Source organism: Panthera leo, chromosome B3, assembly GCF_018350215.1.
Source record: "Panthera leo isolate Ple1 chromosome B3, P.leo_Ple1_pat1.1, whole genome shotgun sequence".
Lineage (NCBI taxonomy): Eukaryota > Metazoa > Chordata > Mammalia > Carnivora > Felidae > Panthera > Panthera leo.
Window position 1 is genome coordinate 41,381,744 of NC_056684.1, and position 23,836 is coordinate 41,405,579.

At 45.1% G+C, this 23,836-nt stretch overlaps 1 protein-coding gene across 3 annotated transcripts in view; it reads right to left on the reverse strand.

The window, feature by feature from the left end:
- The window catches only part of USP3 (ubiquitin specific peptidase 3), a 104,224-nt gene extending 98,718 nt beyond the window's left edge, over positions 1–5,506 (reverse strand). The window contains exon 1 of one of the 3 annotated variants that reach the window (XM_042941786.1): positions 5,178–5,506. In XM_042941786.1, the coding sequence (XP_042797720.1) occupies positions 5,178–5,268 (91 nt within the window). In that variant the 5' untranslated portion in view covers positions 5,269–5,506. The remainder of the gene's footprint in view (positions 1–5,177) is intronic. The other 2 variants (XM_042941784.1, XM_042941785.1) reach the window with 2 other exon arrangements.
- Positions 5,507–23,836: the final 18,330 nt, after the last annotated feature.

Here is a 23,836-nt window from a genome sequence, read left to right on the forward strand (position 1 = left end):
GAATTAATGTGAAAAGCATCACCTGTCCACTGATTTTTAACTGCCCCAACCACACTGACACTAAAATGTACACATGCCCATCTATAAACACAGAATGCCAAAAGAATACAAATTCATTGTGCCAACAACATTGCAGAAGGCCATTTGCTCTAATCCAGACAAAGTATACCTTACAAACTAAAATATTGGGAGTGAGGTCTGGTGAAAGCATTCTGGGGAGAAGTTCACTCTGCATTTATTTTCAACATAAAGTTTAAGGCCATTCCAGCCATGATCTTAAGTTGAAGAAATTCCTTCATTCATTAAGCAAATATTTACTGAGTGTCTTATATACATGTTAAGCACCTAATAAGTACTTCAAACAGTGTTACCAAAAGCAGAAAATACATTCGACTCAAGGATGAACAAATGACTGATCCTATCTAGAAAATTTAGTCTACTGGGCATCCAAGAGTCTTCTTTAGATGAAGGTTATAAGAGAAATATGACACAAGATAACCCATCACCAGATCAAGGTAATTTCTCACATTTATCACAAGCTTTACTAAAAATCACAAATTTATTACCACTGTCAAGGACTCAATAATTAGTGCCTATTCTTACTAAACGGACCTTCAAAACAGGTGGGGGTATCTCTAATGTCCACCCCCAACTGGAGAACACTTACTTCATTTACACTTAGTTTTCTTGGGTAGAATAATGTGAGGGCAACTGTGTACTGGAAACTTAAACAGGTATTCTCAGCTCTTTGAAGAATTAATCAGGGAAAATTCTCATGACTACGCTATTAAAATATCTCCAATTTAACTGGCTATTTTATTTAATCCAAACGCCTGAGGCCCAAATGCTTATTCTTTGGCTTTAGTTATTAAAACAGTTGTGTTTAGGGCACCTTTTTAAACAATTTGTGTTTTCTCTCCTGTATTTTACCACTGGTTCAGTCATTTTACCCACAAAAGTAAGAAATGCCCAAGCCTCCAGCTTCTGAAAATAACATCTGGTATGTGCACGTAACAAAGATCTTGAGAGAATGTCCTAGTTTTTATTTAAAACTTTTTCACTTAAAATGAAATGCCCTTAGCAAAGATTAGACATAAATCAGCCTTTACCTTATTAGGAAATTGCTATTTTCAACATTTACCTTAAACCACAACATGGATTTATCTTCTAACCTGTTAGCTTCCTGTCTCTCACCAACTAGATTAGACTGTAACTTTTTTGAGAGGACAGGACAACTGGACCCCAACAGAACTGGATCCGTTCCCAGCAAATATATTTGAAAAACCCTGTAAGTCTCCACAAAGACATAAATGTGGCTAGCCTTAAGGATTTATCTAATATTTTAAAGCTTTTTATTAGAGCAATTGTCCTTCACAGTTAGTAAAGTTATATTACTAGTGCATTCTCAAAGTGTGGTCCTGGACCCCTGAGAGTTTCCAAAACCCTGTCAGGGGTATAGTGAAGTCAAACCATTTTCATAAATAATAATAAGATGTTACTTTTATTGTTTACCCTCATTCTCTCACAAGCATACAGTGAGTTTTCCAGAGGCTACATGATGTGTGGTATCTCAAGAGACTGAATGCAGAAGCAGATACGAAAATGCAGCTGTCTCCTATTAAGCTAGACAATAATAAGAGCTGCAGAAATGTAAAATAATGCCACTCTCCTTATTAAATCTTTGTTTTGAAAAGTACAGTTATTTTATGTAAACTATTGTTTCTATTAACAGGTAATGGGTTTATTACTGTTATTTGTAAATGACTTACTAAAATATATTTAAATTTTGTTTTAATATCTAGTACAGCAAATATCAATAGATACAAGCCATACAAAAGCTGAGGTTTCAGTAGTTTTTAAGTATATAGGGGTCCCAAGAAGAAAAAGTTTGAGAACCACTGTAGTATACAATTATATAACCTAACATACAGTGCCTTATTCCATAAATAAGAAGCTCAAGTTAATGCTGAAATATAATTACTTCTTACACACCCTAATCTTGTTGGGTAAGATATCTCCTTGCAAAGCGTAATTCAGCATAAAGCCAGTCTGTCCTAGGCCCTATTTAAGGGGCTTTAGATATTTAAGTATGCAGAGTCCTATTTATAAAGATGTTCTGGCTGTAATACCACCTATTACTTGCCTAGTGTACAGGAGTTTCCCAACACTTTCACGAAAAATTATCTTGTTCATCCTAGCAGCAACCTGTGAAGTAGATGTGAAGTATTACCTCCCCCCCCTTTTTTTTTTTTTACAGATGAAATAATCAAAGTGATGCTCAAAAGAAAAAGAACTACTTGTCCAAGGATGTACTGCTAGCTAACAGAGCCTAGGATGTTGGCCTTTTGCAATTTGCTTGGCTGCCTTAAGGCTGTTTCACTGTGGTGTAATTGCAAGCTCCCAAAGAAAACAAGGCGAGGGCATTACTTTTATTGTCCCAGTGCCAAAACAGGGATTTTTTTTTCCCTCCTTAATAAGAATGTAATCGGACTCAATACTCAGTCACAGCATTATTCAACACACTGGCTACCCTTTTGGTCCCCTACCAAAAAAAAAAAAGAAAGAAAGAAAATAAATTCAAGAGTTAGAGAATAAATACCAGAATACATAACACTCCAAGATGATGAATTAGTTAAGGACTCACAGATTTACTAATCATTTAATCACTGAAACAGGCAGGCAAGAACAAGATCAAGCTCAATACAGTAACAGAAGATTATATCAACAAATGGATGACAACAGGTTAAAATGGGAGGCCCATACGAAACGGGTTCAATTCACAAAACATGAACAGAAGGAAAAAAAACATAAAGTTGTGAATCTAGCTTTACTGATTCTAGAAAACCAAGCATGTGACTAGAACCACCCTTGTGAAGCAATGTCAGAGACAAATTTTGTTTCAAGATGCAAAGACCGCCATCCTCCTCCTGGGAGAGAAATCACCCCATCTTTAAGGCTACACATAATACTTTGTTTTTGTTATCAGCACAAGTCTGTTAGTTATGCTCCATTTTAACTTCAGTTCCTCAAGAGATACTCATTTTTCTGCACTTATTTCCACAGTCAAGTGGACTCCCTGACTGACAAAGGCCAAGACCGACTCACAACAGGCTATCTGCCACTTGCATAAGCTCTTTCCCCTTTATAATTTTTTTAATGTTTATTTATTTTGAGATATAGAGAGCACGCCCACAAGCACGGGGGGGGGGGCAGGGATGGGTGACTGGAGCAGAGAGAGTGAGAGAGTGAGAGAGTGAGAGAGAGTGAGAGTGAGAGAGTGAGAGTGAGAATCCCAAGCAGGCTTCGTGCTGTCAGCACAGAGGCCAACACAGGGCTTGATCCCATGAACCGTTCATGACCTGAGCTGGAACCAAGAGTCAGACACTTCAACAACTGAGCCACCCAGGCGTCCCTCTTTTTTAGATGCATATGCCCAGCGAGGCCATCTTTAAATCTGATGTGATTTTACCTAGAAAAAAACCAGAAGTGTGCTGTCCACTTTGTACCCCTGAAGTTTACTACAGATGAGCAAGAGCCCCATTCCTCAAGTGATAAGCTTTTTTTCCTAGTGTTTACTTTGGTCCTTTGTTTTTCAAATCTCTGGGGCAGGTGGGGGGGGGGAGGATTAAAAGTTAGGTTATAGCACGACAGCTATAGCTACAATTATAGCTAATGCACCCCCAACCAATTTGTAAAACGATTTGCTACACCGTATTTATTTTTCCATACTCAACATTCACTGTGGAAGAGAAATTTGTAGGTGAAAGCTAATTTGTACAAGTTTCTGCACCTTCATAAAAAAACTGCAATACTGCACTGTAAAACCAATTTAACCAGTTAATCTTTAAAGGCATCATGCAGAAAAAGATCATCTGACTTTACAAAGGCACGAAAAAACATCAAACCTCTGAAAGCTCCAAGAAACCGCAGTTATTTCTAGTCCTTACCCTAGAGTACCTTTTTCTTTGTGGCGTTGCCTATGTTTTTCTCCAAGGACGTAATCACCATTTAAGAAGTAACCTGTCAAAAGTGTTAAAGCGTTCTCTCAACTACCTTCCCAGCTCCAAACCACAATGACAAATGTCACACATCCAAACTGTACCATTGCCATTTTCCTATATTTCTTCAAATGAACTTAAGGGTTTTGAAGTGCACAATTCAAATTTTACACTACACCTCAAGCTACCATTGATCATCTCAAAGCTAATAAACAAAGACTCTAGCGGCGGCACCAGGGCCCTACCAGGAAGTAATCAAAGCAGTGTGGCTGGTGCGATCCTAAGTCGCTAGAGCAGACAATAAGAGGGCACTGGGGCTTCCAAAGAGCCCAACAGAAGGAGTTAAGATGCTTAAGTAACGCAGAAGCAGTACATAAACCTAATAACGGTCCTACAGCACATGAATTCGGGAATCCTAACGCAATTTCAGACAACCCAAAAGATATGAAAGGCAACTCGAACCGCCCTTCCAAACCAGCTGCTGGCTCAGCCTCCGGAGCGTTTTAGCCCGCAGCCTGTCTTCAAACTTCACCCTTCACGTTTGATGAAAGACTCCAACCTCCGCCGCCCGAGTTCCGAGCGCCTCTCGGGGCTGAGGGCTCCCACCTGGCGTGGATCGAGTTGCCCGAGCCTGCCGGGAAGCGAAAGGAAGCCGGGCGGAGGAAGCGGCGAAGGGCCCCTGCGCGCCCCGCAGCCCAGACAAAGCTGCGCCCGGCGAGCGGCGCTTTTCTCGTGCGGTTGAGGAGGGACGCAACCCGGGCCCCACCACACGTGCGGCCGCCGCGTGGGGGCCGGACACCCGCCCCCACAGCCCCGGACCCGGCGACACGGGTGAGTACAGCCCCCCGGCAGGGCGGGGCGGGGGGCGAGCCGCGCGGGCCCGGGCCCCCGCCCGCCGCTGCCCCCACGCGCTCGTGGCCCCCGCGGGCTCCCGCCCCTCTCGGGCCTCTCCTCAGCGGGCCGGGCCGTCGGGCCGCGGGAAACAAAGGAGCCGCCGCCGCTCCACCCGCGGCGCCCGCCCGAGCCCGCCTCACCGAGTACCCCTCCCCAGCCGCCGGGCCCGGCTCGCCCTCACCCCACCCTGGGTCCGCGCGCCGGCCGCCCGCGGCCCCTAGACGGCAGGCCGGGCGAGACCGGGGCCTCGGGTGCGCGGCAGGGCCGCCCCGGGGCCGCACTCACCGCTGCAACACCAAGACGACGGGGAGCCGTTGGGGAACTTGGCTGAGTCCGGAGTGATGCAGACGCTTGAGCTGAGGTGTGGACACTCCATTGCCACGAGGAGGGCGGCGAGGAAGACTAAGGCTCGGAGACTGGGAGACGGGGCGGGGGGCGGCGCGGCTGCGAAGGCTCCGTCTGGGGTCGCTCCTCGCCGGGCGCTCGGCCGACGGCGGCTGCGTCCCGAGCCCTTGCGTCAAAGAAAGCAAAGGCTTCCGGGCGCCGGGTTTTCCCACCCGCCGTCTCCAGAAGCCCCGCTCCCAAGAACGTGGAATTCCGCGATCCGGGTTCTACCGCCACCCATAGGCTCAGGGCTTCCGTCTTCCCAGGCCGGCCCCGCCCCGCCCCTAGTCAGGCCCCGCCCCCAGACCCGGCCCCGCCCCCGTCCTCTCGCTCCGGGTGGGGTTCCAAAGCGCGCGGGCTGGTGGCGCTGAGAATCCCGCTGCGTTCGCGAGTGACTTCCCAACTTTGCAGCGCGGAGCGGCTGTGGCTTCCCCCTCTTACCGGTAAGGGTGGGACGCCAAGCCCCCACACGCCGGGCAGGTCCGCTGCGTTTACCGCGGAGGAGCGAGTGCTCACAGAGAAGACTGATCCGGCGTGTTGTGTGGTGGTCTGACTACTCTGTGGTAGAACATCTGGCCACTCAGAAAAGTGTGAAGAAAATAAAAACCACCTGGGCAGACGGGGACTGGAGCTCCCATTTTACACACGAAGACACAAGCGCAGAGAGGTTTAGGTACTGGCTCTCGGTGGCCCAGCGGGCTGCATACATCCCAGAACAGTCCCGATTTAGTGTTATGCTCCCTGCGACAGGTTCGATATTGACCTGGTTCCAGGTTCTGAACACGTGGCCTTTAGCCAGTCACCTGGGTGCTGTGTGGCTGGGACCGCGGGGGCGCCCACGAACCTGGCTTCAGATCTTGTCACTGTGACTCACCATCTGCTTTGCCTGGAACACGTGGTTGGACTTTCATCCCTAACCCCCCAGTGTGGGTTTAAGCGAGATGTAACCTGGGTTTGCTGCATGCGAGGTCTCAATTACTATGTGATAAAAAGGGAAGGGATCTAACATTGGTTAGATCCTACTACTTTTTTCGTTAGACACCTACTAGCCAGGCACTTGACACACAATATCTCATTTAAACCTCGCACCGCTCTGCTAGCTGCCGTTACCATACCCTTTTTGGCCTGGGGAATTGGTTAATCCTTGCGAGGACTGGATCCCTAGCTCTCAGACCGCTCTGTAGAAAAAGGGGCCAGGGCAATCCTCAACCGGCCGCTTGGGCAGTCATTACACCCGAGCTAGCCTGCGATCTCTCTGGGGAATGGCCTTGATTTGAGGACGTCCGGGGCTATTACAAATATTGCCTCAAAGTTGGAGCTTCTTGTAAAACCCGGCGAAGGAGCTGCAGGGCCAGGAGGCGAGCGGGGGCGGGGTGGGGGTGGGGGCTGATGTGGCAATCCTGCGGGCAGGGCGAAAGGGGGAAGGAAGGTCAGGAAATGATTAACCGGGCAGGGCCGGGTAGTGGTTAGAGCTGGGCAACTCCCCGCAGCAGCGCAGTCCTGAAGCAGCCCAGGACGCCCTCCCGGTCACTTGTCACGCCTTCCCATTCCTACCCCTCCTACGCCCCACTCCCCCCTTCTCGCCCCCCCCCCCCACACCCTCCACCAGGACTCGGTTTCTTCCTCGCATTCTTCTGCCTCATGATGTTTAGTCAGTCACCTGGAGCATCTCTGCCGACCCTTTTCTCCCAGCAATATTTTGGAATTAAAGTTCTTCTGTTGCTTTCCAAGTTTTATTTGACTGCTTTTAGAGCATGCCCCGGTCTGGGGATTTTATGGCAGTGAGGAGTGTGGAAAGTGTAGCCGCTCAAATACTAGCTCTGTTGTCTACTTGATGGCCAACTTTAGCAAGCAAATGTCTCTCTAGTCCTCCCAACCCTTTTTTTTCTAATCTGTAAAACCGGAAAAATAATACTTATCTCACAAGGAAGATGGAAGACTTCATAAGAATTGCCACTACTTAGTAGATAGCCCATAATTTATAGCTTTTTTTTTTTAATAGCCTGTGAGGACATAATTCCCCAGGAAGGGGGTGGATAAACAATAAATCGGACCTTTGCTCAATCTGACCTTCCAGTCCTCTCCAGTCCTTCTTCCAATGCCTGGCTAGAGCAACCTCTGTTTCTCTCTAAACAACTACCCCCCATTTAGTATCCATACCCTCTCATTTAGCCATGGAGCAGGCGCTGACCCATGTCCTCTTCATTCCAGTATGTACTGCTTTTTTCACCCTCCAAGAGACTCAGTTTCCTCATCCTCTAGACCTCAGCTTAAACATTACTTCCTCAGAAAGGCCTTTCCTGACCCCTCTCCACCCCTAGGTTATTTCCAGGTGATGCCTATGTGATGCCCTTGTCTGCCCCCATACTCTGCCTATTCGAAACACTCTTCACGTGTGTAATTATTTATTTAATGTCTGTCTCCCCCTTGGAGGTCCATGAGAGTAGCAAGCAAGTCTGTCTGATTTCCTTCTGTATTCCTAACATATGGAACATGGACGATGTCCAATAAGTAAGTGTTCAATAATGAATGAATGAATGAATGAATGAGTGATCAATTAGCAATGTCTACCAGGGGCAGGAGCTGAGGAAGTGGCTGGTATTAGGCCAGGTATTTGCCACTCCCCTGCCCCTCCCAGTTGATCTCTAAATTTCCTTTGGGCTCTGAGTTTATCATTTTAATGACATTAGGAATGTGCAAGCACCTAAAGTGTAAACTGCTAAAAAAAAAAAAAAAGAAGAAGAAGAAGAAGAAGAAGAAGAAGAAGAAGAAAGAAAAGGAAAAGAAGGTTTTTATTAGCGTCTTCTTCCTCCCAAGTAGAATTAAAAACTCCTGTGAGTAGGGGCCCTAATTTAGTCATCACTGACTGCTAAAGTTCCCAAAGGGCAAACTATGACTTTCCAACAGTCAAACAGTCCAGAGAAGCTGGGCAAAATCAGAAAGGCCCTCCTGGGGCTTTCACTAAATTTCCCTAAAACACAGAGAACATTCCTGTGTCTCAGCTTTCATTTTATATATATATATATATATATATATATATATATATATATATATGCACACACACACATATATGCACATATATACATACATATGTATACATGTACATACATACATATGCATGTGTATACACACATACACATACACACATTTTTTTGGGGGGGGGAAACTTCACGGTGAGTAAATGTGTCAAAAGGGGGAAGACCATGGCCATGCACACTGAGAAATCAACTTTCTCAGTTCCTGATCTCTCCCGGCTACCTATAACAATGTTTGCTTTTTTGTTCTTAGCCCACATCCCTTTGGCTCCTGGGAGCCCTGACGTACATAGAGCCCTGGTGGTGACAAGCCAACCTCCAGCTCGGGCAGTAGGGAAGGCAGCGATGGGGATTCCCCGACCAGCTCTCTAGAGAGGGGAACTGGGGCGGGGCAGGGACGTGGGGGGAGCTCCTGCCAGGAGCAGCGGGAGTATTTTAAAAGTTTGCACTTTTCAGAGGACAGGAATACACAATTTCAACCATGCTATCAAACGGTTTCTCTTATAAAGGATATATATATATATATATATATATATATATATATATATATATATACACACACACACACACACATATATATATATAAAGGAGGGGGCCTGCTGAGAGGGGACGTCATACGTTGCCATGGGAACAATGATCAGGAAAGGTCACAAGGTTGCTGTGACCTTCCCCTAGCCTTACACTTGAGATTTGTACCAGAAGTGGGTGGTCCCGAAGCAAGGATTACAAACTGACCAGGCCCTGGAGAAGACTAGCTATCTCCACGCAGGCTTATTGGAAGCGCACAGAGAGCTGAGTTAATTATTTACCGTAGAGATTTTTTTTTTCTAAGAGCAAAGCCTCCTTGGGAAACCAAACTTAGATCTAGAGAAGGCTTGGCGAAGATTCAGAAGTGAGGGGGCAGGTAGGAACAGCCCCTCGGGACTCTTTTATCACCTGGTTTGATTTTCCAAGAGGCTCTTATCTGATACTTCCTTGCTTGTTTACTTGTTTATCTAGTATCAGTCTCTTCCATGAGAACAGAGACCTTTCCAGTCCTGTTCACTGCCTGATTTCCAACTCCTGGAATTGAGCCTGGTTCTCTGCAGGTCCTGGGTAACTATTTGAAAAACTGAAGGAAGGTGGGTGTGGCCTTGAGCCAGCCAGCGTTCTCTTTCGTAGTCACGAATAGTTACCTGCGGTGTAATTTTCCCACTTCTTCCATTTACCCCATTCGCATTATCTCCCTGCCCCCAATTCTCCAGTGGCTCCCCATCTCCGGCAAGATAAAATCAATCAGAAACCCACTGCTGTCAATCACCTGTCCCTTCTCTTTTGCTAAAGCTTTTTATTTATTTTACTGTTCCAGCAGTACTGAAATAGCTCCCTCATTTTAGAAAATGTGCTTCCTTACACGTCTGTGTCCTCCCCTACCTGTTTCGCTTCTATCTGACAGCTCCTGCTCCTTCCCCATGAAGCATATAATCTCCTCAAGAAAGTCCTCCAACACTCAGGTAAGCAGACTTCCTAGCCCCCCCTGCCCCCCCCCACCCATTCTGTCCCCTAAGCTTGTCATATAGTGCTGTTACTTTCTGTTTAGGGTTCAGTCTCCCTTGGGTAGAGTTGCTTATCTTTTTCTCAATGGATATTAGGTACCTAGTTCAGCGATTGCAGATATTAAGAAAACATCCTATTAGTTGATTAAATGTTGAAAGTGCCCCTTTTGAGAGTGATTATATCAATCATTATGTAATGGTCCCCTAGGTGTTCACAGAAAGAATTGCAGTTATATAACAACAGAAACTTAACGTTTATTGGGTCCCAACTAGGTGCCAAATATTACATCAAGTGGTTTTCATTTCTTGTTTAATCCCCACAACAAACCTGAGAGGTAGATATTATCATTTCCATTTTATTGGTGAAAGAACTAAAGCTCAAAGGTGAAATAATTGCACAAATTTACACAATTAGTACTTGGTATTTTATCCAGTGTGGTAGTTTCACCCCTCATACACATGGTCAGCTAAAGGATTTTGCAGTATTATGTGTGTGGGGGGGGGGTAGCTGATGTTCCTAATAATGAAGACTCTTAAGGACCACAGGACACATAAGAGCCTTCTAAGTAACTAAAGAATCATTTACTCCCATTGTAATAATCATTATTTCATCAACATCTTAATTTGTATTGCTTTTAATGCTTTTTTCTTTATCGTTGAAATGTAAACTTCACAGTGCTTTCAGGAAGGAGATGAGAAGGTTCTCTTGTTTAAAGACCCACTTTTCAAGGGTGCTTGGGTGGTTCAGTTATTTAAGCATCCAACTTTCCAATTCTTGATCTCAGCTCATGTCTTGATCTCAGGGTCATAAGTTCAATCCCTGCGTTGGGCTCCACGTTCCTCGCTGGGAGTAAAAACTACTTAAAAAAAATAATAGGAGTGCCTGGGTGGCTCAGTCTGTTGAGCGTCCAACTTTGGCTCAGGTTATGATCTTCCATTTGGTGGGTTCAAATCCCTCATCAGGCTCTGTGCTGTCAGCTCAGAGCCTGGAGCCTGCTTCGGATTCTGTGTGTCTCTCTCTGTCCCTCCCCTGCTTACGCTCTCTGTCTCTCTCTCTCTCAAAATAAATAAATAAACAATAATAATGATAATAATAATAATAATGGGGCACCTGAGTAGCTCAGTAGGTTAAACGTCTGACTCTTGGTTTTGGCTCAGGTAATGATCTTGCAGTTCCTAAGTTCGAGCCACACATCAGGCTCCTAGCTAACAGTGCAGAGCCTGCTTGGGATTCTCTCTCCCTCTCTCCCTGCCCCTCCCCTGCTCGTGCCCTCTCTCTCAAACTAAATAAACTTAAACTAAAACTAAACTAAAATTTAAAAAGATCCCCTTTGCAGATAAAGCACTGACTGATTAAGCAAAACAGCATGACCCTAGCACCAAACAACTCTGACAGTGAAGGAAATACTTCTCTCACTAGGCCTTAGTGTCCCATTTGTAAAATTAGGGGGTGGAATTAAATTATCCCTGAGGGCCTTTCCAGAGTGAGCATCCAGTGATCCTGTGATAACTCATGGCCAGCCAGTGACACTGGCAGAGCCAGGATGATCCTTCTGTCCTATGGCAGAGACTGCTAGCTGTTTACCCCAAATCTGTCTCTTTCCCTCCTGGGTTCACAACCAGCAATCTCTCAGCTTCCCTTGTGACTAGGTGTAGCCATTTTTAGTCAATAGAGACTGAGCAGAAATCGCAAGGATCAGCCTTGGCCGGCACTGTGGACAGCTGCCCAAGACAAAAATACTTCAGCGTCCAGTTTTGTGTATCAACACATGGAGGAAGTGGGGGGAATATTTTAGGTCAGATCTGGAAAGAAAGATGGGTTTCCTAGGCTTCCAATCTGCTCTTTCTGCGTTCTCTCTTCAACCGTTCATTCATTTGTTTGACAAATCTTGTCTGTGCTGCTGCCATATGCGAGGCACTGAAGATTCAGGGACTCAGAGCCTGGTGCCATGTGGGGGTCCCCCTCTACTAACATCTCTTTGCCACTAACAAGATGGAAAGTGTTGTGGTATCACTCCTTTCTCCTTGTTCGTTGCATGACTGCACATCAGAGCCTTTGAGTTTCAAAGTGCTATCTAGACGTGGAGCTTCCAGCCTTCTAATTGTGAAAATGGCTTTACATGTAAAGGGCCTGTCTTGGTGCTTGGCATACAGTAGATCCTCAAGAAGTGTTCGTTTTCTCAATACCTTGTCAAACAGGAGGATTGGTGTGGGAAATGGAGGATGATGGCTCGAAATCCTTGATTCTAGTATAGCTGGCCCAGAAGGTTAGATTTTTGTTCGTTTAAAGGCATCTGGGCCAGACCATTCAATAAATATCACAGATGCTCAAGGCTCATGGGATACAAAAAGTCTCATCTCAAAGGGATGAGGAAGGGGCAAGAGAAGCAGGCAATTGCAACACAGTGTGATAAGTGCTAGGAGGGGAAGTACAGGATGTTGCTTAGCCACAAATAAGGGGCAACTAACCCAAACTGGTGGGTGGGGGTGAGGGAAAGCATCATGCAGGGCTTCCTGGAGGAAGTGAGATATGATGTGGGACTTGATTGATACCTAAGAGTTAGCCAGGTAAAGTATGGTGGTGGGAAGGGAACATAGTGTCCAAGGCAGAGGGAATTGTATCTGCAAATGCTCAGAGGCTTGGAGAGGATCTGAACCTGCCAGTCTGGCTGGAGAGTCATGTAGAAGGAGATGGAAAGCTGAAAGATGAGCTGGGAGGTAGGCAGAAGACAGACAACGTAGGACTACTGACTCCCCAAAGCAGAGAACTGCCAACACAGAGAAATCTGGGGCCCCAAGACTCTGGCATCTTTCAGGGTTGCACTTTGCCAGGTCCTGGAAAAGGGGATAAGGGTGCAAAGATACAGAAGAATAAGAGATATGACAGAGTAAAGAAAGGCACTAACAATTATTAAACACCTATATGATGTTGAATTGCATTAGCCACCTGGAAAATGCAAACTAAAACCACAGTGTATACCTACCTAGAAACAAAGAGGCAGGGATTAGAATGCAGATGTGACTCCCCTTTACCCCTAATCGTGATGGGAGACTGTGTCCTGACTGTGTCATGATGGGAGGAGCTTACAACCCACTGAAAAGGAGAGGCTCGTGGAATTTTGATGGGGAAAGAATCCTAGGCTTGGAGAACCTCCATCTCTACCTTCCCCTTTCCTTTCCTAACCTTAACCTGACCTGACAATTCAGCTATCTGGAATATTCAGCTCACCAGAAAATGAATTTCTCAAAATGCAGAACATAGTCCCAGGCCTTTTTGTGAGGTGCCTGGTGCATTGGAAAGAAGTGGAGCTTTGGTGCCAATCAGACTAGGATCCTGCTTCTGCCACTGGCCTGCTGTGTGACCTTAGGCCAGCATCCTGACCTCTCTGAGCCTCTATGAAATGGGAATAATAATAGTTGCTTCCAAAATGGTGACTTCCCTACTTAATGCTCACTCTCCCTTAGCCATATACTTACTATTTGGAAAGAGAGAACAGGGATTCACATGTGATGATTGGAACCATTTTCTGAAGTCACCAACACCCATAACTTCTGCATTTATGTAATTATACCTCAAAGGTTACAAGCATATATATTTTTTAATTTTTAAATTTATTTTTAACGTTTATTTTATTATTGAAAGACAGAGAGAGTCAGAGTATGAGCAGGGGAGGGGCAGAAAGAGACACACACACAGAATCCGAAGCAGGTTCCAGGCTCCGAGCTGTCAGCACAGAGCCCGACGCGGGGCTGGAAATCACAAATGGCAAGATCATGACCTGAGCCCAAGTCAGACGCTTAAATGACTGAGCCATCCAGGTGCATCTATAAACATATTTTATAATTACATTATAGAAAGCAGTGCTGTGGCTGATCCAGTTATAAACTGGCAGAAGCATGGGGAAAAAAGGTATTTGACATTATTATCATCTACAGAACAATGGTGGGAAAGTAGGGAAAAGGCATTCCAGCCCTCTTGGCCATTCTCAGTCACCCGTGGAGTAGCTGGCCCTTTTGGGCTGGAAGTGAGACCAGAAGCAACAAGGCTTCACAGAAAATGACCCTTCTCAAGAGTCCTTCGGGCAAAACGATTAACGAGCTGGAAGGGTCAGGAGTTTCACAGAGGAGGAAGCTGGTCCCAGAGAGATGTCACATTTGTCCAGCACCCCCCAGAGTCCTCTGGTTGGCTTCTGACACCAGAGTGCTCCTCGCTTGCCAGAGTCTGTGCAAAGCCAAGTTAGAGAAGAGTTTTTTTGTGCACTTCTTTCGGCCTTTTCCTGTGCTCAGGTTGTTGGTTGTACTGGGGAAAAAGATGGCCAGAGAGGGAAAAATACTGGGTGCAGCACTCAGTACAGCAAGTTCCTCCATAAATAACTTCTAGACTCAAGCCAGTGAGCCCTCTGAAGGCAGCAGTAGCCCAGAAAAAAGTCCCCAGTGCATATGAGGCACTCAGGGAATTACATTACTCTGGTAAATAAGTGTGTGTTAAGCAGTGAGCGGCTCAGTCTAAGGCTCACTCTGGAAAGACATACAAGAAATTGGTAACAGCTGTTGGCTCTGGAGAGGAAGGCTGAGTGAAGAGGAGGGAGAAAGGGAAATTTCTTTTTCACTGTACACCCTTTTATTTCTTTTGAGTTGTGTACTACTGGTTATCAAAAAGGTAAGTTACATTTAAAGAAAAAAAACGTAAGGCTAAGGCAATTCCCCACTCAGAGAACCATGCACCACATTAAGAGGGAGAGCTGGGTCTTTGGAGTCAAATCACCTTGGCTTTGACTGTCAGCTAATCCTGCTACTTCCAAGCTGTGTATCCTAAAGCAGGTTATCTACCCTCTCTGAGCCTCACTCTGGGCCTCATCTAACCACAACGAGGACAATGATCCTCGACTGGACTGTTGTGAAGGTAAATGAGATAACCTATCAACACTTCTAGAGCCTCACCATGGACCAGATACCCTTCTGAAGCTACTCTCTGTGTATCGATTCATTTCACCCTCAGAACAACCCTGAGGGATACTACTATTCTTTGGTTCCTCCTTATATATTTTTTTAAATTTTTTTTAACATTTATTCAATTTTGAGAGACAGAGAAAGACAGAGGATGAGCGGGGGAGGGGCAGAGAGAGAGAGGGAGACACTCTGAAGCAGGCTCCAGGCTCTGAGCTGTCAGCACAGAGCCTGACATGGGGCTCGAACTCACAGACTGTGAGATCATGAGCTGAGCCGAAGTCGGACGCTTAACCAACTGAGCCACCCAGGCACCCCCATCCTTATCTTATAGATGAAGAAACTGAGGCCCAGAGGGACTGAGAAAATTGTTCAGAGTCTCACAGCCAGGCAGGCTACCTCCCCAGCCTGGCTCTTCCCACCTCCACTCTGCTGCCTTGTAATGTTCCATCTTCTCCTTTTCAATAGGGAACCCTTAAAATATAAACATTTTCAAGAGCCCCCCCAAATGTCTTTATAATGGTAGGCTGTTGGATATGGTGACAGGCTAGTAAGGGCGGTCCTGGTTAAGGAATCAGCAAAGCAGGTAAAAAGAAAAGTGCATGCATGCACACACACGTACACACACAAAATCGGTTCCAATGAAGTAAAAAATTTGCAATCAGAGAATGAAGTTAAATTGTAGCATATGTGTAATTTTTCTCTTTTATACATTATAGAGGAGGACACCAGAAGTTCTTCAGAACTTAAGGACTCTAAAAACATTAATAGGGTGGAGCAAACTTTTAGGTGGGGTTGCTTCTCCCACACCCTTCAAATGGGCCCCAGGCTGAGTCATCTGCTTGCGGTATCCATAGTAGGTGTTTTTATGACTAATATTCTGATATTAACTTGTCTGTGGTCATTTACCTCTTTTTCTTATAATTCAATCAAATAATAATTCTCTCTCAGTGGATTGAACACCCAGGCAATTGTGTTCTTAATTTCACTGAGTTTTTATTGCACTTAGAAGAAAAATTCATCTGCACTTCCTTAAAAAAGATTTTCAGGGTCGCCTGGGTGGCTCAGTCTGTTGAACATCTGACTTCAGCACAGGTCATAATCTCGAGGTTCGAGGGTTCCAGCCCCATGTCAGGTTCTTTGCTGACAGTGCGGATCCTGCTTGAGATTCTCTCCTTCTCCTCTCTCTGCCCCTCCCCCACTTGTGATTGTTCTCTCTCTCTCTCAGAATAAATAAATAAACTTTTTAAAAAAGCAAGATTTTCAAAGCCAGAAATGAGCCTGATTTTGTAGGGGGTGAAGGCTATTATTTTGCTTTGCCTGAGTTGAAAAGACTTCTTCACCATGTTCCAGAATGTGTTTCCTTTCCATTCCCCCTGCCCATGTCTACCATCTCCTCCTGCCTCGGGACCTTCTGAGTTTCCTACAGCCACCCCACGCCCCCAAATCAGGCCACTTCCTCCTCTGAATCTCTCCCACAGGCCTTTAGGGGCCTTATGCTCAGCCTGTGCTAAGATAGGGAGCTCCCACTGCTGGAAGCAATCCTCCTCTTTCTATCCCGCACTGAGTGCCCGGCCTAGCAGCAGGCGGTGGCCAAAGAAGGGAGGAACCACAATGGCCTCATCTCTACCTCCCACGGCCAGTTTTCACTGCAAACTTTGGTCATCTCTTCCTGCCTGTGCTCTGTCAGAAGCTTCCAGCAGCTCCCCCACTGCTCCCAGAAGCAAGCTAGACCCTCCCCTGGCATCAAGGTCCTGATTCACCTGCCTGGCTTCTCTCTACACCCCCACACTGGCGTGATTGCTATTGAGATTCTGAGCACTCTCGCCCTGGCTTCTCACTCAAGCTGCCTCCTCTGCCCATGTTACTGCAGCCTGTGGGAGATCTAAGACCCAACACAAAGCCCATCTTCTAGAAAAATTCTTCCCAGTACCCATCTTAGTCATATTTTTTCTCTTTCTCTCGTCCCTTCTCTTCTTCCTTTCTCCCTTTTCCCCTCCTCCACCCCTCCCTCTCTCATACACACAATGTGAATTGATCTCTCTCCATCCAGTTCCCATGGACACTGCTTGTACTTTGGAGATCTCACTTATTTCAGTCTGCTTTGGAATAGAATCCTTTACGTTCACCCCAGATCACAATTAGAAACTGCATTCCTGGGATGCAAGAACTACCCCTTCCTCATTCATCTGCACATTTATCATGGCCCCGGGGGGTTGCATATAGTAGGTTCTCAATAAATGTTTAGCCCTTGAGTACAGCGACTTGATGGATAGAGCCTTGGCTTTGACATGAGTCACCAACTTCATCCTCTGCACATTTTTCAAGCCCTAACTTTTGCCAAGGACCCCCTGGAGTGGATATCTGGGAAGAAGGCTACTAGAATATTTGCACTGGCAGATAAAGATAAGTTGGTTGCAAACTAGGTCTGGTTACAGAGGGGATGGCAAAGACCAAGTGATTCTAAAGAAAGGCCTGTGGCCTGAAGCTGACTCCAGGCCCTGGAGGAGGTGTGCCACTCCCTTCCCAACCCAAGAGGTCATACACTGCCCAGGAAATCAGCCCCTCCAGTCTCATTTATGATACATGAGCACCTACAAGAGACCCTTCCCAAAGCCATCTCCATACCTTCATGTGAGCCTGGGTAACTGGAGAATAGGAATGACAGCTTGGAGCATGGAGAAAGAGCATTTTCAAAGGATCTTGGCCAGTGTGTCCCTGGCACTGGGGTGTGGGGAACAGAGGCCCAGGAGGGCAAGACTCTAGAGTACCAGAGAGCCTATGCTATCATGGAGACATTCACCTTGCCCAACAGCCTTCTGATCTTACCCTGGTTTCTAAGAGCAGCATCCTGGAAAGGGTGATGGGGGGACAGGGTATAGTGTAGGGTGGAAAGGGTAGAGTGGGAACAGAGCAATATTCTCTGCTTGGCAGCTGTGGTTCTCAGTACACATTAAGTGGGCGTTCTGATGCATTTCAGTCTTCTGAGAATTTGGGCAGGGCCATCAGCTTTTCCCAGGGCTGAGCTCCCTTGAATGAGGTGATCTGTTTCCTTCCAGACACCACCTCCACCAGCCTGTATAAAATGTAGGTCCCTGTGACAGGGCAGTGTTGTGGGATTGTGGGGGGGGGGGGGTGACACTAGTTTGCAAAACACTCATTGTTGGAGGAATTGAATGTCATGTGGCAGCCTTTCCCTTGGAGTTACAATCTTGGACTGGGATTTGGCATCTGAATGACTTTTGGAGATCATCTAATCCAACCCACCCTTTTACAGATGAGGAAATGAGACCTAAAGAGTCCAAGAGTGTGTTGGGGCGCCTGGGTGGCTCAATCGGTTGAGCGTCCGACTTCAGCTCAGGTCACAATCTTGCGGTCCGTGAGTTCGAGCCCCGCGTCAGGCTCTGGGCTGATGGCCCAGAGCCTGGAGCCTGCTTCCGATTCTGTGTCTCCCTCTCTCTCTCTGCCCCTCCCCCGTTCATGCTCTGTCTCTCTCTGTCTCAAAAATAAATAAATGTTAAAAAAATTAAAAAAAAAAAAAAGAGTCCAAGAGTGTGTACAATGTGTAGGATATCAAATCATCAGAAGGAGAGCCCAGGTCTCCTCACCCCTAGTTCAGGGTTTTTATCCTGTTTCTCTATAATAGCCTCATAAAGGCATTTTGGTGTGGTATGATGAAGGTGTCACCACGTGGTTGGAAATCTGGATTTGACTAGAAAGCACGAATCTTGCTTGTTCTATTCTCAAATTGGAACCCTTATTTACTTCTTGCTTGACTTGCAGCTTCTCATTCCTATTGGTGACGTGCAAATGGTATCTAGATTCATCCTCAGATGGAATCTTGGGGTGAAGTTGGGGAAGGTCCAAGGCATGAGAGTTTTGGCTGGATCAGCTTGCTTTTTTGAGTGGTAGGTAGGCAGGCAGGCATTCTCTCCCTCCTTCCCTAAAAGATCTCCAGCCTCTTAAAGTCCAAAGGAGGCTGGTGTGTAATGAGACACCACTGGGAGGTAGCACCTGGCACCTCTCCCAGGGAAAGGAACAGAGTAAATGAAAAACTGACAGTAACTCATGTGGGTTAACACACACACACACACACACACACACACACACACACACACACCACACACAAGTAAATGAAACTGGGGGTGCCTGGGTGGCTCAGTCAGTTAAGCGTCTGACTCTTGGTTTCAGCTCAGGTCATGAGCTCACGGGTTCACCTGCTCCAGCCCCACATCAGGCTCTGCGCTAACAGCAGGGAGTCTGCTTGGGATTTTCTCTCTCCTTTCTCTCTGCCCCTCCCCCGCTCACATTCTGTCTGTCTCTGTCTCTCTCAAAAATTTTAAAAAACAAGTAAATAAAACTGGCATGGGTATGACAGATGGAAAAGCTAAAGGAAGGGGGGCGGATGTCAAAAGGATTGATGAAACTCACAAAGGGACATTCATTCACTCATTCAAGAGATTTTGATTGAACACTGAATTAAACCAGGTACAATTCTAGGCACTGGGGAAATGAGACCAAGAAGAGACCCATGTAAGTGACCCAGAAGAGGAAAACTCAAGGTCATAGACAGGTTCTCAGTGAAATGGAAAGCAAGGATAGAGGACGGTGGGAGGAATGAGTTCTTAAAAAACTGGTTTTATTTTGAAGAGGATAACATCTGCACAGATAACATTTTTTAAAACCTGGAATAAAGGAGGCAGAAGGAGTTGTGATTTGAGAGCCACTTTGAACTCCAAGGACTAAACTTAAGTGTGTGCACTGCATGCTGGGATAAGTCCTTCACTTAGCAAGTGCTGACCGGAGCACCTATTTCTCTGGCCACACCAGGCTCTTTGCTGTTCCTTGCTATTACCACATACATTCCCCTACCTGCCTTTAATCCATCACTGTGCTCTCCTTCCCAGAGTCCCCACCCTCTATGAATAGGACCATTTAGCAGATACATAAACAACCTGAAGATACTGTGAGAGGAGATGGAACAGTATCCTAGCAAGGACCCTGTGTAATTCATTTTTGTGCCCCACTGCCAGGCACAGAGTAGGCATTTGGGAAATGTTTGATGAGTGAATATCACTGCTAGGCACTGAGGAGGCCAAATTTTTATTTATTTTGAGAGAGACGCAGGACTTGAACCCACAAGCCATGAGATCATGACCAGAGCCGAGATCAAGAGTTGGCAGCTTAACTGACTGAGCCACTCAGGCACCCCCTTTTTTTTTCTGGAGGAGGCCAAATTTTTAAAATCAGAAATGTTACCATGACTACAACGTTGTAAAAAGTACATTGAGGGGTTCCTGAGTGGCTCAGTCAGTTAGGCATCCAACTTTGGCTCAGGTCATGACCTCATGGTTCTTGAGTTCGAGCCCTAGCGTAGGGCTCTGTGCTAACAGCTCAGAGCCTAGAGCCTGCTTCGAATTCTGTGTCTCCCTGTCACTGCCCCTCCCCGGCTTGCGCTCTGTCTCTCACTCTCTCTCTCTCAAAAATAAATAAACATTGAAAAAATTAAAGAAAAAATTTTTAAAAAGCTCATTTTAAAAGTGTTTTAAAAACCCACTGAAACATATTAATAGCAACTGAATGATGTAAGTATGGGAGTTTTCTTTATTTTCCATATTTTGTGTATTGTAGCAATATTTTTTAATGAAAAAAGCATATTTTAACCCCATCCCTGCCTTGCTTCTCCCCCAAGGAAAGAATTGTGAGAATAACCTACTACCTAATTTTTTAAACAAATTTGTGCCATATACATTATAAAGACTGAGAAAACATGACCTCAGTTTCATAATGCAACCAAAATAAGCTTTATCACCATGTTACTCTGGTGTGTTTGATGATATGCATAATCATTGTGTAGCTGGGCATAAACAGCACTTCTCATAAAATGCTTTGATCAGTATTACTTGAAACAACCAGACAGGGCCATTTGTCAGAGCACCGGGGGAGAGGAGGCAGGAACTGGGCCAAGAGGAATGGGACTCTCCCTCACGAGGGCCCCCGCTTTTCCGGCAAAGAATGTCTGGACCTGGGAGCTCTGAAGACCTCTGGCTGATAGATACGCAGGCGCCCAGATGTTGGCAGGGGAGCAAGGTGGTCACCGGGGCTGCTCCTGCTGCACAGAGGAGCTTTTCACTCCAACTGGAGTGGGGCTACCACCCCAAACTCTCCTTTCCTTCCCCTCCCACAGTCTGCCTTCCCAGTATGAGAAAGCCCTTAAGATACTGCCTAAAATGTCATCAGTAAAGACTTATTCCGGCAGCGCAACCATTGCCTTTTAGAGGGCTAGAGGAAGGACCTATTCATTCAGGCTACAGAAACTTACTGAGAACCAACAATGCACGAGACGTGAGGAAGGTCCTGAAGGTACATGATAGCGTTTCTTCCGTTCATTAAACAGATAATGAAAAGGGCTCAGGAAGCTTAAGTAACTGGCTCAAGGTCACACATTTAAGTAAGTGGTGAAAACTGGGTGGCAGGGGGCCGAGGGGGACGCGAGGGGGACGCAAGGGGGAAGAAAGAGGGATCCGAACTCAGCTAGATGGGGCTTGAAAAGTCACTCTCCATACACCTCGCACTGCAGCAAGGCGGCATTTTCCAGACTTGATGTTTAAAGTCTGTGTGACCATCAGCAACCACTCCGGGTTTCATCCTCCTTTATAAAAATAAAGGACTTGAGAAATATGTTTTCGAAGTGTCCTTCCCACACTGGATTCTTTGTACAATGTTTCTTCTTCTCGCCTTTGTAAAAGCTCCGCTGGACGAATTCTCCCTGGCCGCCTGTGCAGAGCAACTCAGGGGCTCTTGCGTGTCCCCTGGGATCGCCCCCTAGAGGACATCCGTGGTGTTGAGGGAGCCAGGGCTCCCGCTGAGAGTACACGCAACTGACAAACCAACGTAATCACGCGGCCCAAGTCAACTTTAATTACCGCTTTAACTTTTTTTAAAAAATGGATTTAGAAAACATTCTCACAGCCCTTCCCACGCTCACCAGGGCAATGCTACTGGAACATTTAATGATGGGGAGCATTTGTAGCCTGAAGACCTACTGGTTCTATGAGTCATGTTTTAAAATTGGATATTTTACTTCCTACACCTCAGTTTCTTTTAGTTTCTTTCTTTCACAAGGCCAGTTATTGATCCAATGCTGATTTTGCAGCGCTGCCCAACAGTGATTGTAAAACAAAATATCTGTCTCTCGTTATTTTTATTACACTAGTCCATTTTTGGTTCGGTAATATATGCACATGGGATAACATTCCAAAGTCACTACAGAGTTTTCAGTAATTATCCTATGACCTAGCAATTCCACTCCTGGGTATATATTCACCTAAATGGAAAACAGGTGTTCAAACAAAAACTTGCATGCTAATGTTTAGAGCAGCACTATTTACAATAGCCAAAAAGTGTAAACAACCCAAATGTCGTCAACTGACAAAAGATAAACACAACATGGTGTATCTGTACAATGGAATATTATTCAGCCATAAAAGGAAATGAAGTACTGATGCATGCCACTGCTTGGATGACCTTGAAAACATTATGCTAACTGAAAGAAGCCAGATACAAATGGCCATATATTATATCATTCCATTTATATGAAATATCCAGAAGGGGCAAATCCATAGAGATTTTCTTCTCTGCAAATTAGTGGATGCCAGGGTCTGGGGGAACGTTGGAATGGCAAGTGACTCCTAATGGTATGGGGTCTCTTTTTGGGCAATGAAAAGGTTCTGGAACTAGATAGTGGTGATGGTTGCACAACATCGTGAGTGCACTAAATGCCACTGAATTGTACACTTTAAAATAAAGTGATGACTTTATTTTACCATAATACAAATACACAAGGTTTATTTAGGTTCCATTCCTGAAGACAAAAACAACTGTTAGAACTCTTCTCTTTCCAGAAATTATTATTGTATGTATGTGAATGTGGATATATATTTATATAATATTAATATTACTGTATATGCTTATATATATATTATTTTTCTCATTTTTTGAACAGCAAATGGTCATACCATTCTGCAGCATTGTTTTTCTGCTTAAATTGTTTTGGATGGTTCTAAGTCTGTACTTTTTTTTTTAAATGGCTTTTGATCTTTCTAAAATGATAAATGAAAAATATTATCTCATTTATAATTTTTATTTATTTTCTTATGAATGAGATTGAGCATCTTTTCATGCATTTCAGACTCATTTTTAGGAGTGTCTGGGTGGCTCAGTCAGTGAAGTGTCCGACTTGATTTTGGCTGGGGTCATGATCTCACAGTCGTGGCATCAAACCCCACATCCGGCTCTGTGCCATCAGCTTGGAGACTGCTTGGGATTCTCTCTCTGCCCCCTCCTGCTTGTGCACTCTCTCTCTCAAAATAAATAAATAAATAAACAAACATTTTTTTTAAAAAGACCCATTTTTATTTTATGTGAATTTTCATGTATTTTGCCTGATGTGGAGTTGGTTTTTCTTTTTGGTCTCAGGCACTTTTTTAAATTAACACTATTAGCTCTCTATGTATGATATGCATTCTAAATGTGTTACTCTGTTGTCTTTTAACTCTCCAGCATCTGTGTAATCAGATGCATTAATTATCCCTGCTGGAATTACCTAGCATGGTTTCTGTCTTCCTGACTGGATCTTGACTGATACACTTGGGTGATTTTTTCCTTATTCATTTGTAAGAACTCTTTGTATAAGGAAATTAGCCAATTATCATATATGTAATGATTTTATTAGTTTGTTTTTGCCTTTGTTTCTGTTTATTCTTGTTCAGAAATTTAAAAACTTTATATAATCAAATTTATCAACGTTTGCCTTTAGAGCTTCTATATTTCATGGCATGCTTTCTTAATTTCAAGATTATAAACATATTCCTTTTTTTTTATGATTTTATTTTTTAAGTAATCTCTACACTCAATGTGGGGCTTGAACTCACAGCCTCAAAATCAAGAGTTGCATGCTTTACCCACTAAGTCAGCCAGGTGCCCCTTTCTTCTTATACTTTTATGGCTTCATGGTTTACACTGAGTTTTTTATTCATCTGGA